This window comes from Sinohyriopsis cumingii, chromosome 8 (assembly GCF_028554795.1).
Source record: "Sinohyriopsis cumingii isolate HCF-2022 chromosome 8, ASM2855479v2, whole genome shotgun sequence".
Lineage (NCBI taxonomy): Eukaryota > Metazoa > Mollusca > Bivalvia > Unionida > Unionidae > Sinohyriopsis > Sinohyriopsis cumingii.
Window position 1 is genome coordinate 32536551 of NC_142968.1, and position 26865 is coordinate 32563415.

At 33.5% G+C, this 26865-nt stretch overlaps 1 protein-coding gene across 5 annotated transcripts in view; it reads right to left on the reverse strand.

Moving 5' to 3' along the window:
- Window positions 1–26865, reverse strand: part of LOC149793247 (uncharacterized) — a 68190-nt gene that overhangs the window by 10885 nt on the left and 30440 nt on the right. For 2 of the 5 annotated variants that reach the window (XM_089967210.1, XM_089967208.1), the window contains 2 exons: window positions 22575–22631; window positions 1949–2022 (listed from right to left, as the gene is read on the reverse strand). In XM_089967210.1, the coding sequence (XP_089823336.1) occupies window positions 1949–2010 (62 nt within the window). In that variant the 5' untranslated portion in view covers window positions 2011–2022; window positions 22575–22631. Of the gene's footprint in view, window positions 1–1948; window positions 2023–3378; window positions 3408–22574; window positions 22632–26448; window positions 26672–26865 lie in introns of those variants that run through there. The other 3 variants (XM_089967211.1, XM_089967212.1, XM_089967209.1) reach the window with 3 other exon arrangements.

Here is a 26865-nt window from a genome sequence, read left to right on the forward strand (position 1 = left end):
TGTGCGATTAGGAAGATAGCCGTTAAATTAAAAATTGTTTATATTGTAAGATTCTGACTTTCTCACTCTTTTCACATCTAAACTTAAATTTCTAACTTGAAAACTGGCCCAGCAACAATAACTGCTTGAAAGCAAATAATGCTGCAAAATTAAAAAATTTCGGAACATTTACAGTTTTGGTATCACGTGTCCCCATTATATAATTTGAAGGTTATGGTGTTGTATATTTTCCTTGCGTATAAGTTTCATATCTAATTATATATATATATATATATATATATATATATATATATATATATATATATATATAAACTAGATAAACAGTTTACTAAATTATCATTCCTTCATAATAAACAGTTTCGAAATTAAACGGCAATCGATTAGTTCAGCTTACGTGATCATGTATATAAAATCCTAATTGACGGTAATCTGAGTATTTCTTTTCTTTTAATAAAAAAGAAACATGTTTTAACCTTATACGAGCAACCATATGGTTTATTTTCAACATTACTTTGTTATACATTTTAATGCTGATGCTTCTTCTGGTGACAAAATAAAGCATACGTCCATTATTAAGGATTGTCTACCCTCTTTGCTATAACTACTACAACCCTTGGGAAATATCGAGAAATAATTCAGGAAATCTAGACTAGAGTAAGGATATCGAATTCTGTTCGTTGACAGAACCTCGGCAGAAACGTTCTTAAAACAGATTTATGACCCATATATTTAAATGAAAGATTTTCTGAAATAAAAATAGGCAATATATAAGCATTGTTCGGAAAAACAGAATTTAAAGTAGGAATAAACATGAAAGTATAGAATAAGTTTGAATGTAAGAGTAGCGATATAAGTGGTATTTCTTTACAATAATACATAAGTCACAAGGTTCCAGTGTAGATCACATTCTCTAAATACTATCTTCTCCAAGGTTTACCAACCGTTCATTACGCACACATATACACATATACACATATACATCTTGTTGTTTTTTTCAGTCTTAATTTGCGTGACGGCATCGTGATCGAATCGAACAAAGGAAAATGTATCGTGGAACTAGTAAGAATATCCAGAAAAAGAAGGAATGAATCTGTCGAACTGGGACACATTTTTCAACGACGATTGGATATACCGATTGGTCAATGATATGTCTGTCTCATCAGCTTGTTTCTTAGTCATTTGTGTGTTTCTGTTCTTACTTATCACAGTCATATTTATTTATGAATCCTTTTGAGTCACTCTAGATTAAATATGATTAGTTAACATATTTCCTTTTTTGTTGTTCTTTCAATCTATTTGGAATGGGTTCATTCCAACTTTATTTATAAAGGGATATTTTAAATAGTAATACTAGTTGTAAATGTTTTAGATTTGCTGCTGAAATAAAATGATTTATGATTACTGTTCCATGATGCATCTATCTGTTTGTCTAATTTTTATTGCTGTAGTTATTGTCGTTGTTATTGTAGGGTTTAACGCCATGTTTCAGCACAAGAGAGGCTATAAATGGCGGCTAGTATAAATGGTGGAGGAAGAACCCGGGAAAACCCCGGAAATAACCATCAACCCATGAAAAGTTACTGGCAAGCTTTCTCACATACTCACATTGACCGAGCCTGAGACTAGAACACATGCAGATAGAAGTGAGATGACAGTAGTCCGTAAAAGCTTTAGACGACTCAGCCACTAGGGACCATCTTAATCTATTGTCGCGCATATTTTGATATTAAAGATTTATTATCGATCCTTCTTCGTCATGCACGTAATTGACAGATGTTTCCAAATTTTATTTTATTTTTCACTTCAGTAAGTTATTTGGTCCATTGGGTACATGTAGTACATTTCCAAATCCACACTTCTTTATGTTTGAAAATGTCAATTGTGTTACTCGTAACTAACAGTCATTACTAGCAAGTTGGTAACTTAAGTGCAAGACAAAACAGTTTACCTTTGGATAACTTCCACTTTTTCAACTGGCTTCTCGAGCAACTTGTCATCAGTGTCACTCATGGTGTCTATTATCTATAAACAAATGTACAATTCAGCTACTTTAAAAACTGTATGACCTAAGCCAAATTAAATTGAAATGATATACAAGCATGACAGAAACACCATGTCGCGATTCTATAAAATCATAGTTTGCTTAGGTACAACTTTATAAAATTGTAAATTGATATATCCACATTAGTCTATAGGGAATTAGAATTAATGTATACAAGTTAGGTCATTCATTATCTCTATCTTGCTAAAACTGGAAATTGGAACACTTTTATTGCAAATGTTTATGCACCGTAATTTAACAGCATAAAAGGAAACACCCATCGTGATAATTCAGCATTGTAAATACATTCACAGCTAATCACGATAAATATATAACTAAAATAAGCGAATACATTAGCTGTATGGTGGATATTTTCAACAATTTTGTGTTGGTAAACGAAGCTTGTAATTAATGTGGCTCGATATCTGGCGTACAAATACACCTACTACAGACTTTGCTCCTTGTCGTTTGCAGGGGATTACAGACTGCTACAAACAAAGCTTGATTATATAATTATTTATTTTAATGTTTTATTGTCCTTCGCATACTGGTACAATAAATAGGGCACTCAGGGTTTATTCGGTTTTTCGAATTCCATACTTAACAATTTGTCACTGTGTTGCACAATGTTTAATTTAATTGAAATTGCAAATGGAAACCAAATCTTGTACTTGTATATTTATTATTCTAATATATTGTTTCAAATTTGTATTAATTCTGAAGCGTGAGTGTGCAATTTGCGTGAAATCCAGATCTTGTAGCACGATCGAACCATGATTGGAAGAATTATCGGTTGTTAATTCTAATATTTCTTGACCAGAGTTTGACTTATGCATTCAGGGTGATACATGGAGCAATGGTAAATCATTTATCGAGGCTCTTGGATTGCTTGATTGAGAAGATTATACAAACTATTCTCTCTCTGGCAAGAAATTCTGGACTTCACGATTATCAGTAGTTTAAATGTCTTTCAAGAATTGGACATTAATTTATAGAACAGTGCGACACTTATTTATGTTCTAAGGAGTACCTATCAAAGGTATGGCATCAAATAGTTATGCAATTCGTAAGTTTCTTTGACAAATTCTTATACTCTTTCTATGGTACTTACGAGCAATATATTTATATCAGATCCATGTATAAATATCAAGCTAACTTTGTTTGGGACGTGGTAATTTCACACTGAAAGAGCATCAACCTTGATAGAGATTTTGATCAAACGGTTTACCATTGATTTTATTTGTTACGAGTTCAATATTTTGTAATATACTAATATTGAACCAAATTTGGCTCTTTGCAAATGAACTTATGATTGTTTACTTGAAATGTATTCTTACCAGCAAACTGCTGTCAAAGAAGCCTCATACTGAAATGAAAACGTTTTGCAAACCCTTGCGATTGGATGAATCATTTCTCTCCTATAATATTTCAACGACATTCTACTAAGTACGATATATAGTTAGATAACTTGTTCTCATTAGTGAATTCCATTGAGGTACTTGCACTCAAGATGCAGTCATATGCATTTATGTAGCTACAGATAAAGAAAAAACTGCTCCATGGAAAGGAAATCACACTGTCATGCCATCAACAACATAATAAGTGGAATACCTGGTGAACATTTTCTTTTGATAATGCAAACACATAGATATTGCTACAGGCAATCAAATATGCACGCTAATGAAATAATATCTATTTAGAGCGCATGTGCAATAAAAAGTCAATGGTGAACATCGGCAGTATCAGATTTAATCAAATTGACCTTAGTCCAAAATCAAAGTAATGGTCTAGCTGAACGCTGACATTTATTTTGTAAACAACATAAAATATAGCTAAGATTTCTCTATGATTATAGATTAAATATTCGGATCATTATCATTAGTAAATATTTTTACATCAGTTTGGTTTAAAAATACAGCCTTGATTCTGAACTTATAAAGTTCCAGAAAAGAAATTTTCCATTTCGTCGACCTAGCATTTCCAGAAAATGGTAATTGCAACCTAGATCAAAAGAAGGGGTATATAAGCTTGCTTAAGTAAGTATTATTCATTCTTGCCTTAACATTTGAAGTCGAATCAGCCTATCGTTGTCTTCAATTCTTAATTATGTCTGGATTTAATTATTTAAATTATTTACTGCATTTGCAATATGCTCAATACTATTTCTGGACGAAATCAATAATTTCTACTTATAGTGAATTCAGACAAGGACATTTTGGACTATATTATTTTGATACGTTTAAGACTGTTAGAACGTCGCCACATTGCAGACCATTGGCACAATGACACATTTGAGACTACAAGTACTTCAACAAATTAAATATTGGACCTTATTTGGAGCAACACTGGAACACAGTATGAACTTCATGCATTTTGACTTAGAACATTTAGGACTACTTGGGATTTAATTAACAATAGTGTAAGTCTTTTTAAATTTTCACCTTGTATTCCGGGGAAATAAAGCTGAAGTTTACAAAACATGTTGACTTTCGCTCTTTTTGCTACTTAAATTCAAATAATAGAATCGAAACAGAAAATTCGGGGCTCGTCTGGGATATGAATTTCTCTAAACTCTTTCAGAAATTTGTTTTCAAAATTTCAATTCACTTTCTTTCCTAATGGTATACTCCCTGTTATTTTATTTTACATATTTTAGAAATCTGTGGTGAAACCATCAAATGTTTACAATATCATATAAAGTGGATGACCTTTCTTGTATCCGACCCACGAAGGGTTGGAATATTTTAAAGTGGAATTATAGTTTAAAAAATGCAGAATTAGAGTAAAGGAAACTCCAGTTGCATATATAAATGATATAAATATAAGGAGTGAGTGAAGAGAGAAGAATACAAAGAGAGAGAGACAGAGAGAGAAAGAAAGAAGAGAAACAAATGCAAATGAATTTGCAGAAAAAGGAGAGAGTAAGTGAGAGTGACAAAAAAGGAACACATGGAAATGCATTTTAGATTAAAAGAATTAGGACGCCTCTCCACCTGAAAAACAAACTAACGTTTTTAGAAGGTTAAAGAAATATCAAGTTAGAATCCCTTTTCCGGAAAAAGATGTTGATCAATATTTTCATAATTTTGAGGAAATTGCTGAAAACTAAATATGTCCAAGAGAGCAATGGACTTTTTTATCACTACGTTTACTTTTTGGCAGAGCTCGTAACATTTGCATATCACGGTCAGTTCTACAATGTACTGATTATGATTTGGTTAAAGAATATATCTTGAAGAGTTTAAAAATTGTAGAAAAGGAACTGATAAAACCAATCTCGAATTTTCTTGTGAAAAAGCATGGCAATTTAATAGGTTGTGATCTAAAGATAACATTAGACAACTTATTAGTTGATGAGTTCAAGAAGTGCGTCCATAATGACATTAGAATCTGCCTTGATGAACAAAGGTCGAAACTTTAGAAAATGCTGCACATACATTGGACGATTATTCCTTGACTTACAACGTTACACTTGTAAACAGGTCTTCTCAGGAGTCTCTTTGTAAAAACTCCCCGTCTCATACGAGCACTTCCAAATCTCAACTTAGCACAACTTAAGGAATCAACTTTCAGACATCACTGATCAGAATTCCTTATCGTTTCATACGTGCACTTATTGCAAGAAGAAAGTGCATGATAGCTATGATTGCTAGAGATTAAAAAGCAAGTAACAGAATCAAGACAGAGATACTCCAAAGGTTCTTAATTTTAAGAGGTCAAGGTTAGTTTCGTGTTTTGAAACATTACATTTGTTGGGTCAAACAAACCGCAGTCCTATTTTACTATGGAGAATTGTGAACTAATAATGGAGTAAGGAGATTCTGCCAAGTCTATCCCTGTTAAAATGTTAATGAACACCGGGGCTTCTTAGAATCTTTTTTTATCAGGTACTTAATCTTTATATGAGATGACTTCTTCTAGTGACAGTGTCCTTATTCAGGGAGTAGAGTGCGGTTTTGTTAATGTTCCCTTCCATTGTGTTACTTTGTCATCAGACTTAGTCTCGGAACTCATGACAGTCGGAATAGTGTGGCCTTTACGCATCAGGAGTATACGTTTATTACCAGGCCATGACCTAGCTGGAGACAATTTTGCGGTTCATTCACTTGTAACTGAGAAGCCGTATTTGGATAAGAAAGTCGATCCTAATAAAAACAAAAATCCCCGACTTATACTCAGGTTGCCAACTTGCACTGTTACTAGGTCTATAGCAAAATAACTCTTGAAAATGATGTTGAACAGGAATTTTTGTCATTAAGCTCTCATCTGTTGGTCAGGATTTTGAGGAGGTTACCTTTGATCCTGATATGGGTAAATCACAACATATCGATCACAATGATCTAAATTGTACTACTCATTCTCTTTATTCAAATCAGGGTAACAAGCGACAATCGATCATTGCCGAAAGGGAACGTGATACCGAAGTCTTCTTTTTGTTTCAGAAGGATATTAGCAAAAATGCCACCTCACAAGAACCCATTAATTATTTTGTAAAAAACGTAGTCCATTTGTGAAAATGGAGACTACCTGATGTTCTCGCTGTAGACAACTGGTTTCGGAGCTATAAAAGTGTTGTTCTTAACTTGTATAGACAGGACATTGTTAGCTTAGTCCATCCAACTCATTTGGTTGGTCATTTTGGGTCGTCTTATGTCACGTGTTTAGGCTCGATTAAACAGTAACACAAGAAAGAGTGAAAACAACAAGCTTTGAAAAATACAATAATTTATTCCCCTGGAAAAATTCTGTAAAAATGAAAAAAATATGAATTTACGGTTTTATAGAATCAAATCCAAAAATAATCTAAGAATAACTTTTCTGAAGTCCTAATGACAAAAAGTTCTAACGATTTCAAGTCTGAGTCCCGACGAAGAATCCAAGATGGAAGACGATGACGTATGCTGAAATATGTAGTGTTGAAGTCTACACTTCCTTGTAGAAACAAGAATTATCACACCGGTTTTTGGAAAGCTGAATAAATTTCTTATGAGAACTGTCCTTGTTTAACAATTTCACATGATCACATGTATTTTTCCAGAAACATAACAGAATTAATCCTTTTGAATCCAAATGGCTTGAAATAACTCCAAACAACACAACATACAACTTACAGTGCAAGAGAACGCCCAGCTGCAACTGAGAATATTTCTTCAAAACATACGTTATATCGACTTCTAAACGTAAACAGTTGGTCACGTGATCATGTTCTGGAAGCTCATATAAACTATGTACTTGTTAAAGGTAACGTACACCCAGTGTGACCCTGACGAAGACCAATCATTTTACTCTAAGAAATAAAAAAATTGTTTACATTTTAAACACGAAGTCCCACCATGACCTCGACAACAACCAATCATTTTGAAATAAAATAGAACTTGTTTACGTGGTTGTTACTAATTTTCATTTAAGGTCAGGATCGAGATCAACACCTGGTGTTTATAAAACAAAATCAAACTATTTTCTGAAAAACGTATCATCTTTAATAAATTTACATTACAGTAGCATGTAATGAAAAATAAAAATAATTAAAACTGACAAACAATTAAATTGAAATAACTGTATATTAAATGAGATATAATTAAATCAAATATACATAACAGTCGATAAGGCTATCACAAGACCGGATTAAAAATCTATACCATCTTATACAATGTACATTTTTCCTTCCATTTCGAAACAAAAGCTAATACCTGTCATAAGTTCAGATAAATGATTAATCATATCTAAATAATAATATAAAGGTGATTGTGTTCAATACAAGTTTTGCATCTAGGGTCTATTTCATAATAGTTCGTGAATTGAAACAAAGGTAAGAAAATATATTGCAGTAAAATGTAACGGAAGTAACTTCATAACTGCGTCATGTATACTCTTTGTATGTTTCCATTTGTTGTTGAGTAAGGTGCTGATATACCGGCTTTAAAATATATGATACAAACATAGAAATTCTCATCACAATCATTGGCTGTTTTGTGCGTAATTTTATCCAGAAAAGAATTTCCCATTGACCTTTACTTGTACGTTTTTAGATAGGAAGGTCAAGCCTACCTCATGTAAGTTGACACAAATTCCAGTTAATCAACCAATATTCCTAATAATATCTCATATAAAGAATTGCACACAAGTGAGCTGCCTAACAAATGTCTTGAATACAAGCATATGTGACGAAGTTCACCTGGGGAGCGGCAATACTTCGGTTGGAAGAATATCATTCACATAATACAAGAGTGGCTGTGTTGTCACCCAAGCAGGTCATTCTGCGTTAGCTCACTCAGTGTGTCCTTTGGAATGTCATTATGCTACCATTTTGCTGGCATTGCATGGCAAATGCATCGAAAGCGCCGTTTTCAACCAGGCAAGCGTCCAAGTGGGAAAAGTGTGCCTCTATATGGATGATCGAACTGATCAAATTTCTCAGCTATTGTGTTATAGTCTATGCAATAAACTTCCTTATCCTGCACAACTGGCTACCGATAGACAACGCCCTATACATACCGATAGACAACGCCCTATACAAAATTTAAATTATTTTCTAGAAGTTAAGAATAAGTAAATTTTTGTATCCAAAATCTCTACTGTAAATGTTTAATTACGTTTGTTCAATTATTAGATAACCTTAAGAACACGTGCGTGCACTAAACAGGCCTTACATTATTTTGCATAAACTACACAAAGATTGGAAAACAATACTAAAACATAGATGACAGCATTTATATTGACATAAACCATTTCTAAAGTATCATTGATCTACAAGAGATGGAGTCCAAATTTCAACACAACAGAGCACAAGTTGGTATCTCTGAAAGGTTTGCTCAGAGAAATCTTACAAGTCGATTCCCCAGAGAAATATGACAAGTCATTTATTAGGAAATAATGCGTAGACTGTAAATATCTTATGCCATTGTATGAAAATGTGAACGGGTTCTATATAACAAGGCCAAAGTAACAACACTATTGCCATAACATGCGGACCAAGGTTCGGTTCTGAGTTTGAGGCATAAAGCAAAGTTACTTCACGTTTTGAGAATTCATTCAGGGGACAATACAAATTTCATAGCAAAAGATACTCATCCAATAATGCAGAGTTACTAGCGTATACAATTAATAGTTCACATACTAGTACAGATAAACAAAACTAGAGATAACTACCAAAGTGACATGTCCCCTATGTGAAAGGTAAGCAAGATCGGTTGCAAGCTGGAAGCAGGAAAACTCCATGCAGGCTAGCGTGACATTTTGTGCGCCACTATGAAAAAATTCAGACTACATACTTTGTTGCGTTATTTGTCCGTTCTAATCTTTAATTCCTAGATATAATTTGAACTACGAAAAAGATATTAACGTAGTTACATTATTACATTGCAAGATAAAGAGCTGGAAGTACTACTACTGCAACTAGTTCTTGATTCTGATATACCTTTTTGTAGTTGACGTTACTCTTGCAGATGGACTCTTGAAACTTAGTTTTGCTAAGGTTTTCCATTGTATGTTTGGAGTGACACCTACCTGATACTTATGAGATATTGATGGACGTCTGTCGGTTTGCAATACAAGTACGTTTCGATGTTTAAATGTTTTATCATTCAAATTGTTATGAATCAGCTGAATTTTATGCAGTCTGACTGGATATAAACGGTCACTTGATACTGATCAAGAATTTGTTGATAAATCTGTTAATTCTTCGCACTATTTTTTTTCCGAGATTTCAGGCAATTTTATGTGAAACTTTATATATATAACAGCGCCTTATAACACAATAATAACAACAACAAGCACTACCCACCTCCGTGATTTCCGACCAAAATTTTCAACTCATGATTAAAATCGCCCATTAGAAGTTAAAACAATGCAATTGCCCAGTCATCCCTGCACTGAAACACTCGCCCCTTTTTCCAAAGAAAGCATATGGAAAGATGTACAAGTCGATCTTCAGAATTTATTGCATTTTGCCTAGACAATGTATTCCAATAGCTGTTATTCAAGGTCAAGGTCATATAACGAGCACGTGATCTTACTAAAAATGGAAGCGATTTCGCTTTTGAAAGATAGAAATGCGTAGAAAGCAAGAATAACGAATGCTAGTACAGCACATGTCATTCACAAGTATAATGTAAAACAACATTAAATAAGCTGGTTTAAACAGCATCAACCACGTTTGTTTTATTACAAAATGAGCAGAAGATGTTCCTTAGATCAGTGGTATGACCAGCTCTGACACTCTGCCATATATGACTATATAAAGAATCCACGACTCTTGGCTAGCGAGGATGCGGCTATGTCTTTTGTCGCAGTTAATAAGCTAATTAAAGAAAACGACGAGATACCTAAAAGTGAATACTTTCTAGGCGAAATCTGCTGTAACTGTGTGTAATTAGGTAAAATTCATACATAGTAAAATACACAACCATGATCATTTTATCCTATAATATGCATTGTGTGTCCAGGAATATGTTGACATTGTCTGATAACTCAAATATGATGGTGGAATTAAATCCTTAACAAATTTCTAAACATTATTACGGCGGAGATGTGGAACAATTTCCAACCGCCTAAAGCTAAGTGTCCCGATGTGACGTTATCGTTGCGACCAATCGCAACCGGTGTAACATACTGTTTGGGTCGACACCTAGTACAGTCAACAACGGACTGAAATCAACTCTTTGTTAACATGAGTGTGTAAGGCCCATTCCCACTCATGAAAGCCCTTCATTCAGGTCGTTAGAGACATATAGTCCTACGACCTGACGGTTAAAATTAGCAGTTCTCCTTGAGCACATAAACGCCTGGGGGATGTGGCACTAATTCCTTCCCTCAGGAACATGTAGCATCTCGCTGTGGGGGAATAAACTCGTCGCACATGCCCTTCTGGGCGCACGCGACTTAAATCCATGTAATCAATCAATCAGTTGGCATTAAGGCCATTAGGATACAAAGTATCTAACTTATGAATCCAATAAGTTTCTTTTATGAGTTTATTCATGTCACAATGCACAATATCTATTGGCATAAGTGAAAAATCGAGTAGAGAGTGATTACTGGTGCTAAAGTGAGTTGAAATAATAGAGAAAAAATGAGGATCTCTAAAGTTTGTATATGAAAGCGATGATTATTCATTCTCTTAGAAACTTGTTGACTATTTGTCTCTATTATATTATATTATTTAACATATTCAGGTTTCATTAGAGACTCGTGTATCTTTTAGATAATGTTATATATATATATATATATATATATATATATATATATATATATATATATATATATATATATATATATATATAGTTATAACGATGCATGTCATTTTTGATGTTACCTAATGACGTAATTGTTATTTTAAAATAAAAGACGTCATCCGTTTTCTTTCAAAACATTTCGTGCCCGAGGAAGCATAAATGCGAAACTAGTTGCACAGAATTTTCGGCGTTTGTGTTGTTTCATATCCCAATTCTAAACATTATTAGAGCTCCACCTGTGTTCCTACTCATTTGCTCTTCAAGTCATCAATAAATCTGCACTCATTTATGGATTTGTGTGGTGCTTCATTCAGTAGTTATTGCTCCGGTCTTCCTGTAGATATGTTCGCCGTAATATGAAGCTATTTTACTGATCGCTGCTATACCACAAACCTAAAGATAATCAACACAATGCTCATTTTCATTTTAAAAATACAGATCACAAGCATTACAATGTATTCTGTGAGGTCGAAGTGTTGGGATGGCTGTCTCAAGCTCCCTTGCAAGCTTGTATGCCCTCATCGTATTATATCTGTGCAAATAAGGACCTAAACACCAGTGGCAATGAAGGTAACATTACTTATCACGTTGGTTTTATTTTGGGGGGACGAGCTCTATGGAGGGGAGAGGTTACTAATTTAGTCTATGAAGGAGCTGCTTTACTAAAAGATCTAGTCGATTAATTAGGATATGTTTTCATTGGTGTGGTTGTTTCAAGAGACGATATGTTTAATGCGTTACCTGGTTCTTGAAGGTTTGAAATCAGGTAAAGTAAAGCATAATCTCCGAACATCTACTGATGAAATATATGCTGGATAGTAAATGACAGCGACGATTAATAGTATTCAAACGACACGTGCAGATATTATCATTTCGCTCAGATGTGAAGGAAACGTTTACATTAAAAGGCAAATAAATGGAAAATATTCTGGTAGAGATACAGGAAATATATGCAGAATGGGAAACCTATCTAATTTCAGTATATTGAGGGATATAAAATATAGCATGTAAGCTCTGTGAACTAACAAAACCACTGTGGAATTTGTGGAGTACATTTGGTTAGAAGTCTTTAATCAAGGCATTGTACCTTTTGTATCTTTCAATAGCTGCAACCTGTTGAAACTTCAAATAAAGTAATACCCATGACACCATTTTTCCGCGAATTATGCATCTTGTGATTTTAATACAAGTGTTTCTATCATCTCCTTCTATCATGGATACAAAATAAATAATTTTGAAAAAGTTCATTAATGTTTAACGTGTTTACTGATGGCGTGAAGTAGCAGAACCAACAGAAAACGTTTTCGAAATCGTCAATATTTTGTCTATATTTATCCGGAATTGATGGAGCAGTTACATCTAATCTCACATTATTCTGGCTTTACTTAGTCCTATATCATTTTCGCTCTCTCTCTCTCTCTCTCTCTCTCTCTCTCTCTCTCTCTCTCATTTTCATATAACTTAAACCTTCACCAACTTAGACTAGTTGCAGTTGTTTGACATTTGTAATAAATGTGCTATCTAAAGAAATGCGTAAAATGCATTTCAGTCTTATAACGTGTAAAATGTATTTCACTCTTGAATGAAAACGTGTTTTAACCAGCTCCGTCTTATATAATTTATTTATTTGATCAAATACTATTTTCTCAACTTTTATGTCAAGGTATATGTAAGCAATCTGCTTCTGTTCTTGTTGCAATATTTATTAGAAATTCTTTTAGCGAACACTAATAGTATAATATCATATAGAAATATGCAAATGTCAAGAAATGAAGAACGGGCACAATAGTGGTGTTAATCATCTATGTCATAATTAAATGACTTCTGCTGAAATGTTTTTGTTATAATTGAGCAGCAGTTAGGGTGAACAGAGCAATGTTTTTTTGTTTTTTTTTACCGCCGTCAGTTTGCTAAACTAAGGCCTCCTACGAAAGCGAAAAAAAAATACAAAAATAACGCAAGATTGATTTCTCTAACTACCCGAGAGTCAATCACCACCGGGTTAGTTTTTTTCGTTACTTCGGTTTTGCACAGTAGTAATTTAATTATGCAAGCGTGTTTACTTTTTGTGACACTTCATTGCGCTCTCACCCTCCCTGCTGCTATTAATTAAACAAAATTGTATCAAGACCGATTCGATATCTTGATCGTGGATCATGTAAATTTATCGTTATAAAACCAAGTGGGGTTGACTGCTCGTGAAAAGAAATTTTGAAAACAAGTGTAATCCATATCACCGTTACACCAATGTTGTAAAATCCAACTGTGAGATTTGTAAACCAGTGTATACCTTCATGATCCCTACCGATATATGACAACAATTGATGATACGCGCGTGCAACACGATTGTGTTCAAAATTTAAGATTATGTCTTCAGATGGTTCATGGTGTTCATTTATTCGTAAAGAAACCGCACTGACTGCAAGGTTGTCAAATATCATGTGACTATGTTCTTGATTACTTAGCCGATCAACATTCTGCAACGCAGCAAATATGTGTCTTGGTGTAGAAATACCTTGATGAGTTGCTATTTGCCATGTAAATAACCCGGCAACATTAGTTTGAATGCTATCCGTGAATACTTTAGACCATGACAGAAACGACTTACCACCTGTGTTCATGAAAGAAAGTAATCGTTGTTCGTTAGCAATCGATGGAGTCATTACTGGCATCCATAGTGAAAGTTTAAACATTATTATTTTACCAGCAGCAGCGGCGGCTGATCGCCAAATAGCATCATCATCACTACCCTTTCTCACAAGTACAAATGAGTGTTTCGCTCCAAAAATAACTTTTCTGATATCTCTGCAAAATCCAAAAATATGGTCAATGGAATCGCACATGAAAATCTTTTACGGTCACCCTTCTTTAACATCAATTTACGCGCTGAAAATTCTAGATTGTAATTGCTGTTGGTGCTTTGTAACATCACACATTCAGCGGCTGGTCTATCTATTGCTGCAGGTGGTTGTGGGTCAGTCGCAGTATTTCGTGGTACTTGTACTTGAAGAAATTGCCTTGTTATCAGGATGATTAGTGTTATCTTTGGCAAGAATCATTGACGGACCAATCTGTCTTGTATAATCGTCGGATTGTTTTGCTAACCCTACTATTGTTGTGGTAACGTCAACGTCTTTTTGAATTGGCTCGATATTTTTTCCATCAGTCATGTATGTGGCGCTGTCAAATAACACCATAATACAATTATTAACAAAAACCAACTATTGCATTGGCGTTGTATGCTGTATTGAAAGGAACATCCATCACAAGTTCACCTTCTACTTCAATAAATGCCTCGGCGGGCAGAAAAATATATACTTGTATCATGGACGTGCAATTCAATTCTTCCTCGTGCGTTAGGTACACGTGCGTCGTAAGAATAATACTGATAATCGCGTACAGATTCATCTTTTTGAACTGGTGCGTCCATGTCGAATGCTGTGTCGGATACATATTTGAACATTTTATTATACTGCTGATTTTCCAAACGATGATTTAAATCATGATCGCGTAGATCTACCAAGAACACGAAAACCGTTTCCAGAAATAAAACTTGTGTTCACTCTTTCTCTTTAGGTAAAATTTCTCCTTAATTTATCAACGCTGCTAGTTTTTGATTTGCTACCTGATTTATTACTTTCCTAACATTTGCGGGCATAACTTCGGTGCTGGGTAATTTTACTGGTTGTGGCCGGACCACTTGCGGTCTGCGTATTAATCATGCTAATCTGCCTTTGCGAGAACGCTTTACCAGCAAAGTCGTTAATTACACCAGGAGCTTTTTCTCGAATAACGTAGATAGCTTTCATTGATAATGTTTTGCAATCGGTGCTGCTTTTGGAGCCATCCTTCTGAATAATTCCTGAATAACATTACCAAGTTCATCACCGTAAAACGCTTTGTAAACGGGTAAACGTGAGTTTACTAGTCTGACCATTGCGGGTCTACGTTGAGAGTTGTGTATGATCATCTTATTTATTATTCATTTATCTAATCACTGTAGTAGTCATCAACGAGTTCATCGATAAGTTCCCGATAAACATTTATATCCATGATACCGTCTTGAAATAATCGTCGACAAATATCTACTGCTTCATTGATTATTTCTGGAGAATTATTACCGGCTCGTATTCCTCCTATGAGAACTTCTAGTCGTTGCAGGACATCAAGAATATTGTTGGGGCATGAAGTAAAACCATTTCCAGTTACTCACAGCGCTTCCAAAGTGGAATCAGGAGGTGGTTGTTTCCGTTGTCGAGACTGGCGCAGTTCTGGCGATATAATTGGCAGTCCAGCACCTTTTTCATTTCATTAAACTTTTCAAAAAAACTATCATATTATTGTTATGTTGTTTTTTTATATACCGATTTGTGAATATCCTTGTACTCACGAAATACCTTAGCATTCTACTCATGTTTTGGAGTTTTATAAAACTCTGGTTTTAAAAACTGATGCCGTAATTCATATCCACTTGCAGCAACAGCGACAGGATCATTCATAACTGCAATATAACCTTGCTGAATAAAATACCTGCTTTTTAATCCTGACTTAGGTAAATTTTCGACGATACTTTTAACATCCTCGATTTCAGCAGGTGATTTATTGGCAGATTCCATAGTTTCGTTGATTTGTTTGGGTAGTGTTTCAATAACTTTGTGTGATGCCGTTATGGCCGCAGCGATCTCTTCGGTTGGTTTAACAATTATTCTAAATATCTGTTCTGCACCTTCTGCGAATTCAACTTGGGATTCTTGACGGGCTTGTAATTTTTCTTTAACCGAATCTTTCAATGGAATAAATTTCTTAATTGCTTCTAAACGTTCTCGAGCTAATCTAGCTGTGTAAGATTCTTTAGAGGGTGCCATTATCAGATACAATTTTATTTAATTAATAGCAGCAGGGAGGGTGAGAGCACAATGAACAATCACAAAAGGTAAACACGCGTGCATACTTTGAAAAAACTACTGTGCAAAACCGAAGTAACAAAAAAAAAACTAACCCGGTAGTGATTGACTCTCGGGTAGTTAGAGAAACCATTTAAACGTTAGTTTTCGGGTTTTTTTTCTCGCTTTCGTAGGAGGCCTTAGTTTCGCAAACTGACGGCCGTAAATATTGCTCTGTTCACCCTCCATGCTGCTACGTGTATCTAAATATATATGGCTAGAACAACGACCTATTGCATCAATTTTATTTCGAAGTGTAATAAAACACAATTTTAGATAGACTATGACTTTTGAAACAACGGGGGCGATTTTCATGAGCAGTTTTCCATAGAGTTCGGTCACTGAATAAAATATACGTCGCAAAAATGGCGCTTTTCACATGTAGTTTCCAAACAACGACTAGTAAAATGTAAAAAGATATTGAAAAGCAAGATCATGGTATTCATCCAGTCTGTAACTGAAATTATTATCTGAAGTACAAAATAGGATGGAACTAACTAGTTATCCTGAAGATACTTATAATCGTAATGATTCCTACTGGACGCTTTCAACGGAACGAGATTCAAAAATGTAGTTTGACAGGCCTCAAGCTACAAGTAATGCTTCAGACAACAACAATTAGGTTGACAAAATCAAGAAGATATTCAGAAAGCAAATGTACGAACTTTGAAAGATATGTCAGAGAGGTATATTAAAGTCACATACTAAGAATAATAATAATTCTAAATTTCTAGACAAATCCCCAATTTTCGAGAAAAAAGTATAGACATTTTCACAAACATCTCGAACTTTTGTGATATTATGGCCACAAAATCTTCAAATTACATTCTATATTTGTTGAAATTGTAAAAACACAATTCTCAGAAAAAAAATAAAATAATGGAAGCTGGAAAAAATGTTTGTTCTGGAAATTCCGAGCAGGTTTTTTTTGTGCTCGTTAAAACTGACAAATTTTAAATATTAAAACTAAGATGATAATAATGAGTGGACATAAAGGTTTATATAATTGTATAAATTGCTTGAATATCCTTTTCGGCAGCAAATACAAAGATATGCAAGTTATCACGCCACTGAATGTCATTAGGATCATTGGTGTTACATTCTCGAGTCAGTCTGTTGACCGTATTTAATTCACGAAAAGGAACTGGGTCAACACTCGTTCAAACTTTCAGGATTGTATGCACGAAGGAGAGGTAGTATATACAGAGATTTTCACCAATCCAACTGGTTTAGTACACAAAGCTATATCTAAATGAAACGACAGTTATTGCAACCTGAGGCCTGATATATGGTTCATCAACGCCGGGGAGGACCAGAGTAAAGCGGAGGGTACAGCTCTCTCAGATCCCTCATTTATAGCATGTCAGTGAAGCCACTAGCCAAACTCTCATACATTTTGTACGCATCATGAAAAGGTTTTCACAAAATGCATATTTTCAAGATTTTGGCTTAAAGTTATAGATAACATTTGCGTCATCTCAGTTACATCAACATTAACCTATTTGAAATGTTTGCTATTCTTCCTCCCTTCTCATAACCCGGTTTGCATTATTTGTCCCCTTATAATGCCAGAATGATCGTGCAATGAACCATACATTAAAGGAATTTGACAAGATGGTTTCTTTTAACAACTGAGTTAACAGCTTTAAAGACAGTTATGGTTTTACTGTTTTGAAGAAAGACTGCTGCAATCAAATTATATTGTAATATATTGCTCCTATATAAAACGAGCACATAAATGGTCAATTACTGGATTTAAGAAATACATTCTACAAAATCAAAGTAATTTTCACTAAAATCTACTACAAAATTATCAATTCGGGACAGAACATCAAAGCATGGCGAAATAAGTTTTGAAATAAATCGAATGTGAAATTGCGTCATATATATTGACAAATATAATGCCGATTATGTGTTGCTCAATTGATTCTGTGTACTTATAGCTTTACCATGGTGTTGTTCTTGCAGGCATATATATATATATATATATATATATATATATATATATATATATATATATATATATATATATATATATATATTGTAATAACCTGCATTTAGGGAGTGAGGTATGCGTGTGTGTATACCATAAACACTATTCATTCAAGCCGCCCAGTTCGGTCTCTTTTTTATTTTAAATCAGTGCAATAAAAGTGAATTGCTCAAATGAGTTGACATTACCATTTTCTAGGATCCTCTTTTTCGTTTACTTCCTCGATTGATAGTTAGTTGGAATAGTCTACATGTTTTCGAGCTAGCTAAAGTAAAAATGGTTGTGTGTTGTGTGCTTTGTGTTGGATTTGAGAGATTTCAGGGCTCTGTTGGTTGTGGCTTTTGTTAGGAGTATATAAGGCTTTGTGGGGGTTCAGTCAGCATGCAGCCATCAAACTAGGTAGATCACAGATATTGTGAGATTTATTGCTTTATTTATGTTTATTTTGTTTTGTTTAGTTTATTATAGAGTTATGTAACTTTAGGCAATATTTTGGATAGTAAATTTATGTTAAAGTTTATGTAAGTACAAATCAATTTTTATTTAAGTTATTTATTTATTTTTATTTTTAATTCTTTTCTGTCTTCCAATTATATGCATTCTAGTCATTTCTAATTTATATTTACAAGCAAACTAGACATTGTTATATCATTTATTATTTGAAACCCAGTTATATGGTCAAATGAGTGTTGTGCTCACTGACCAGTACTTTTATTTATTTCCTTTTTATTTTCTTTATTCATTTAGTTTGATGAAGCTAAATACACACAGAGAACTTTCTATACATTACAAGTATATACATAATTTTCTTAAATTATAGGTCCAACAGTTGTTAGGAAAATAAAATGTCTAAATCATTGTGAGTGTTTTCCTCACCGACTTGACAGTCTAAATTCAATTCAACAATGCCTGATTATTCTAGCAATCTATAAAACATAATTTATGTTTTCATTTTATAATATATTAGTTGTCTAAGTCATTGTGAGTGATTTTACTCACTGACTTAACAGTCAATTTACTTCCATCTATATCAATTCACTTCAAATAAATATAATGCTAAAGTTGAAGTGCAAAGTCAAGCGTTTTTCTTCCAGAACATTACATTTCACAATTACAATCAAGTCATATTTTCTCTTCTGTAGTAAACTTTATTGCAGCTAGATCTAAATATGGTAAATCTTATTAATTTCCAATCATCAAATGAAGTAATACTATAATGAACTAATAGTATAGTGTTAATATGTACCCTAATCTTGTGTAGAATTATTATATACCATACTGTAACCTCAAAATACTAATATTATTATGGCTTAGTACAACAACAACAAAATTGTCATGGTTATGAACTGACTTTATTCACTGTTTCTTAATAAATGAATCATTTTGTGTTATTTGAAAAGAAATCAATAGCTCGAGTTTACTCCAGTCTCCCCTTCCTTAGTCAGCTGATAAGAGGCATACTCATCCCTGGTGCCAGAATGCAAGGACATAGCACGGCCGTTACAATATATATATATATATATATATATATATATATATATATATATATATATATATATATATATATATATATATTTCAAGTGAAAGTAGTTCAAGTTATTGGACATATTCAATACTAATTTTATGTAAGGACCTACAGTGCGTGAGCTACGCTTCGGCGGCTTGTGAGAAAACACCATTGTGACAAACCCTGCCCTCATACGAATGACTTGACTAATCCAATATCTCGGCTGTTATGAATAGGTGTCTGTCGGTTCCAAACTTCTCTATTTTGTAAACACTTTTCAGTGTTTTCAAGAAATGAATCGAACGGCACGAATTAAAGCATATTATTCTTATTATTTCCTATTCGATTCCTTTGTGAATAATGACAAAAGTACTTTATATCATATTCGTCTTCATGAGTTTGGTATGTATGTGGAGAAGAACGAAACTAATATGTAGACAGTTGGTTTATATATGAAATAAACATTACTGTTTCATGATACTAAATTTACATCAATTCATTATATGCAGTTACATGCCTGCAAGGACAAAGAACTTACAAAATATTGTACTGGTACAACTGACATGTGTGGGAAAAAGCATGCACTGAGTACATATCGAAACAATTTAAAAGCTTTAATGTTTACAAATTAATTTAACAAAAGAAAGAAAGATAAGGTAAAAGGATTGCAAAGCTTAAAAATTATTTCAGAAGGATCCCTGCATGAATGAGGAGGAAATACCTTCCGTGAATCATCTTTTTCAAGAGCCAGTTCTCTGCAGTCAAGAGGTCTTTTTTTAGCAACGCGTACAAACTTGTTTCGTGTATCGTACCCAGGTTCTGTTTTTTTGGGGTAAAATAGCGTGCGTGGGGAACAGAGTTCTCGGACACTGGTTATTTATGACTATATGAAATGTCTCAGTTGTTCATAGCTAGCGACGTAGATCGTAAATTATAAATACAGAATTGAAAACATTACTAACATAATGTGGAAATGATTCTTGGCGACATTAAGCTGATATTAAATACTATTTATACTGATGGAAGAAACTTTTAAAATGTATATGAACATTAGATGATAGCAAACACGGTGGATATTGAACGAAAACTACTCAAAGTAAGCTGGAAAGGTACGTATGAGAGTATAAATTTAGTAGCTTCTACATCTGTAGAACACACATGTTTGTTATGTAACACAATAAATAAATAATAACTAACTGGTATTACATGTTGAAGCAAATGTATATAAGATGAAAATCTTTATGATGGTATCTTCCAAGTAGACGTTGCGAAACTCTACATTTTTATATATTTCACTTTCAGATAAAATACGCACTTATTAAACTGAAACTAGTTGAAGTCTTTGGAAATTCACATTACCTGTCAAATTTAGAGAATTACCTAAACAAGTTCCTCGTCGCACGGCTTGAACGAAACCACATTTGCAATAAACTACCCCCCCCCCTCAACAAACCGATTGAACTGAATATTTTCTGAAAACGCATGATCAAGTCTATGCAAGTGTTTCTTTGTTCCGTACAATTTATACCTATACCAACCAATTCATAAGAAAACGCCCTCTGACAAATATGGATATTTCACGAAATTTAGAATATGTAAACTATTGATTTTTATCAAATATGTGTCTACATGGATCTAGTAGGTGTTAACAGTACGATCACGTTTTCATTCTGTGTATTGTCTCAGCTAAATTCATTCGTGCATCATAAAGAGATGACTTTGAGTTATATTTCCAATAATAGTATATCTATAGGCCTGAACAATTGGTTTGCTATTCAAATATTCGGTATGTTTCACATATCATGATACATTTACATTTTGTTGCAGACTGTACATACATTGTAATGCTGCCTCATTATATTACATGATGGTAAATGCTTCCAATGACATTACAAATTATGTTATTAAAGTTATTGCTAATTTTGAAAAACCTCATTGAACCAATTTATACACGTCAACCCTTTTCACAAACAAATCTGAAGCAAACAGCGTAGGCAAAACTCGATGGCAAAACAAATATAAATATTAGAAGACACCTTCCCAAACGGTGGCTTGGTGGGATGGCCTCTAATGTATTAGTCCCCAGTGGTATATGTTATTGTGGAAATGTTTTAAAGAGAGGCTTCACTGCATCCAATATAATGTCTGGGTCTTATAGAACTCCTGATCCAATTTATACTTCATCTTCTCCAAAACTGATAGTCCGGGCTAAATAACTACGAAGCAACAACTTTCTAACACACGTATATCTGCAATTGTGATCCCCCACTCCCAGCCCCAATTTGTTGTTAGTCTAGCTACTACGTTTACTAGTAATATATAAAAATATAAAATAGCAATATGCAGAAATGAAATGGTAAGTAGCGAAATTTAGCTGATCAAATCAACACCTGATATTCGTGTGTAAGAAAATGCAAAAAAGGAAGAAAAGTAATGATATAATATTCAGAGATGGATTAAATGTAAAGAAAATACCCGAAGATATAAATCTAACACAAATCGCATAATATTTACCACTGACAACTAATATGAATATTGAAGTAAAGCGACGAATAATAGCGATCACTATAAAAAAAGTATATGGATACATTAAGCATGTCTTTCTATTATATTTAATTGGTTCGCCAAACAGATATAATGGCAAACAAGTACATGATATTAAGTGAGGGACAAATGATGACGCAAATGGATGAAAGATGAGACTGTAAAACCAATATCAGAATATGGAGGCATATAAAATTTTCTTCGTGCTACTTTAAGAAATAAAGTAACAAGGGGGAACACGACATCATCCTGAAATAAACGGTCATACTTGCTGGAAGTTAAGATAGAGGTATATTTATGATTAGATACTTACCCTGAGTTTCGTATAAACTTTCCTTTTAATGGCTTTAATTTTCGAATAGGTGCTGATCTGAAACAAAAGCAAGCAGAAATGAGTTAAAGAAAATACGATGTGAACTCAAGTTGCTTTGCGTCTTGTATACTCACTGCATTTTGTTTCAACTGATAGATGCATAAGGCGCTGATAGATCGCCTCGAAACAGTAGACCCTTGAAAAGATAAGAAAGTATATTTAGGTTTTGATTTCTGTTTTATTATTTCTCATATATTCTACTATTATTGTGCCGAAACATTAACATGACTTTTGTCAAGTAGCTGTTGGGTAAATATATATTGTATATCTTCCGTTTCACGTAAAATATACCTCCTGTAAACTGCAACTAGTTTCAATTTTACGACCTTATCAATACCTGTTTTATGTAAGGAAATGTACAAATGGAATTTGTTCTTTAAACGATATTTTATAAAAGTAATTTTGCAAATTCTATCAAGACATAAATAACTTAGCTGATAAAATATCCCACATTTTGGCTATGTCTATGCAGTCACATGTATGTTTTAAACTTTAAACTTTATTCAGAACTAATTAGAGACTATTTATAGAAAAATGGACTCAGAGAAGAACGGGTGTTTGTAGAAACGAACAATTCATAAAGTGGTCAGTTATTAATTAATTATTCTCTAGTTTATTATTAGTTGGCACAAAATATAATTTTCTTTCTGGAAACAAACGGGATGTATTGGGATGCATGGGTTTCAAAAAGGTATTGGTTTTCATTAATGTATTTGTCAAACAGTAAGCAAACACTTGCTATTGCCTTACGTCTTCAGTTTTTTCTCTTTTCTTTTTCTCTTCTTCTTTTTCCTTTTAATAATTTAACGTGTTCCAATTTAATATCTGAGTGGGTAATACTAGATGAAGATATATTGCATTCGCCGAAGATAATTGTGTTCTAGATTAAAGCTAATATGTAAAGCAATATGTTTGTTATGTGAAAGATACGAATATTCGAAATGCCTAATTTTGATACGTGTTTGTATTACGTTTACAAATATGTCAAATTTGTTTCAATGCAAAGGTCGCTGTTACATGCTTGCAGATTCTTTAACCTTACAATATACATGCTGATGTTATGAACTTAAGCTAAACAATTTTAATGCACACAGAGAAATAAATTAAAACTAACTATAATGTGAACTAAATGTATCGTGTATACGCTCTGTATTTTGGATGTGATGTGATAGAAGGCCTGAGGAAATTATAACAAGAAATTAAAAAAGCTCTGCTATCACCCGTTTTACTTTTGTGTTTTGTTTCAAATATACCCTAAATGGACTGCGCAGTAAACTGTGCTGTTGGTATTTTGGATAAACATTGTATAATCATAAGTTCTGTTTACATACCTTTCGTATCCAGATAAAATACACCTTATAGAAATATTTACAAGTGTCGTATTATATGTCATGTGTAAAGAATTGCATGAAAGCTCTTAACGCGGTTTGAATAGAAACAAATGTGCCACAAACATAACCGATAAGTGGCGGTAGCCCAGTTGCTAGAGCATTGGAATCGAAATGCAAGAGTCGCGGGTTGGCCGGCTGCCTCGGCTTGTCGTTATGAACGGCACTTAGCAACCAATTGTTCGTTTTGACATACCCAATAATATGTTGCAAGTATCGTTAAATACCGTACACTCGTCAAACCAAACAAAGTAACTAATCGAATGCATCATTATGCTGTAATTTGATTACTAATCTGTAATTATGTTTGAGAAGAATAAGGTGGATTGTTATGAGCATGTTTCCAAGAAAGGTCGTTAATTACCCGCTGGAAACGTCACGATTTGAAAATGAAATATAGTTTATACATTGTGCATGAAACAACCAAAGACTTTAAAATATACAAAATCCCAGATTGTTGCATTGATTACACGCGTCATTTCTTAAAGATCTTTGATTCAAAAGAGGATGGGGTCCGAACTTTAAAGCAATATTTTACGACAGAGCCTGTTGCTCCAAAAACCATTTCAGAGGTTGTTTGACGAGTCAGACATAACTGTCTTTTAAGACGCTACATTTTATCGTTTGGGAAGATGTATTGTAACGACTAAGCGGGTGGGTGGAAAAATAACTGCTCTAGGTTTCGATATAATCCTCATCAGTCAAAAAAGATTATACAAAAGACATACACGCATGTAAAAATAATGCCATAGATAGAACGTTAAATAATTATATTTTGGCTAAGAAAGCAAAACTATCCAAAATAATGAATAAGTTCAAACTGAAGAAAAAGATCAAAGTAACACGAAAAATGTATATGCCTTACAAAACAGACAAGTTTCTATGTAAAAGTTAACCTAATTCGGCTGCAGGCAGTAACAATACAGATTGTACCGCTTAACAATGATTTTTGATGTACCATAATGAAGACCACATTGACTCGAGTCACAATTATTAATTCTGAATCTGTGACAGTACCCACAGAAAAGTCCCATTTAATTTTAGAATATTATATCTGCTCCAATTTTGCTTGTAATCACTGTCTTAGCGTTATGATCCGTTGTATTTATTTTAAAGATATTATTCATTCTTCTGAATACGAGAGTTACAGGAGTGATTGTATGTGTGCCTGATTGTCTTTATTTTGGCAAAAGTTCATAGTTAACAATAAATACTTCAAATTTTGACCCATGGAAAGTTGTTTTCTTTACTGTTCATCCTCTCACAAGAAAAATAAAATGTCGGTTAACCTATGTGGAGAACTTCACCGTGAGTTCACCTTTGATGATAATTTAGATCAACAAAGAAATTTGGAGATTTTCGATGGTCCAACTGCCTTCTAAAATCTTTTCTGTACATCCTTATTGCACTCTTTGATTTTCTGTATGTATAGTCATGTGTTGTGATGTTGTAAAGGTTATGAGAAACAAATACCTTCAATACGAGTGTTTTTAAAGAAACTTCACCCATTTTATTTTATCAATACGATGATATTTATTTCTTATAAGATTACCATACGTACATAACCTTTATCATTAACTGTATCGTGCAATTGAAAATATTCTTTATTTACTCCAAAATTAGTTGCTAATACTTCGAAAGTTTTGACGATCCGCGTCGCGTATTTAGTAATGCATTCAACACGTGTCAAGACTGTCAATTCAAGCCTGGCACGATGATAATAATTGTTGCATGGTTAACGCATTTAATTTGGTTTTCACTCTGTGGTTATGTTAGTGAAAACCATTCGCTTGTTTAATAAGTCCTTGAATCTAAAGTCAAAAATGAAATAGATTTTCTTTCTTACTTCTAGCTGTTTAAACAAAATAGTAATTTAACATGTATACCAGCAATTAATAACTTAATATCTTTATCAAAAACGTAATTATACGATGATAACTTGACGCAGATTCTTATATATAAAATATTATTATTAGTACAATGAATGATTACTTAAATAATACCATTTTCGAACATAGTAATGAAAATGGGAAATATATTGCAGATGATTGTGCAACGGTATTGTATGTCTTCAGTTATTATTATTCCGTGAAGTTAAAAACGTCAGAAGAGTTTTATCTAAGCCAACGCATGGAATGTAAAGGAATGTGACAACTGGATTCAAACTCATCATACAAAACAAATAAGGAAAAGTTATCTTGCGTATCATGTTTAGTGATATGTCATGATTCTGACTCTATACATTTCCTCTTTTCACCTTGAAAGAAACAATTGACATATGTTAAAGGCTCTGATAAAGTTATAATCATGAGGAAATATCTACCTGAAAAGAGAGCGTTTGTGTTAAAACAACACCAAAACAATATACGTTAGAAGAAAAGCCAGCATGATTTAGTTATTATTGATATTATTCATGGTATACTCACTGTAAACTTTTCAACCGATTGATGAATATAAGTTGCTGACAGATACTTTCAGAGAGTGGACCCAAGAAAATATTATACCTCAAAATGGCGCCTGTTTGTTGAATTGCGTTTATGCCAAACTGCCTTCCTAGCTGTCTTGACCTTGGGTTGTTCCAAGAGGTGTAGCGGAATGATCCATTTTCTATGTATATTTGTTTAGATCAATCACGCCTCACTTGAGACTAACTCCGCCCACGTGAATGATCTAACGTTTCAAATAGTATTATGTTTGGGTTCAAAAGGTACTCTACAAGTTATAAACTTCCTCATTCTTTTAAACTTTTGCATGCTTTGTCGTGGATACTAAATGAGGTCCCTCTAAAAATAACAGGGAGATCATAACATAAAGACTCGATAAAATAGAGATAATTTCCTACG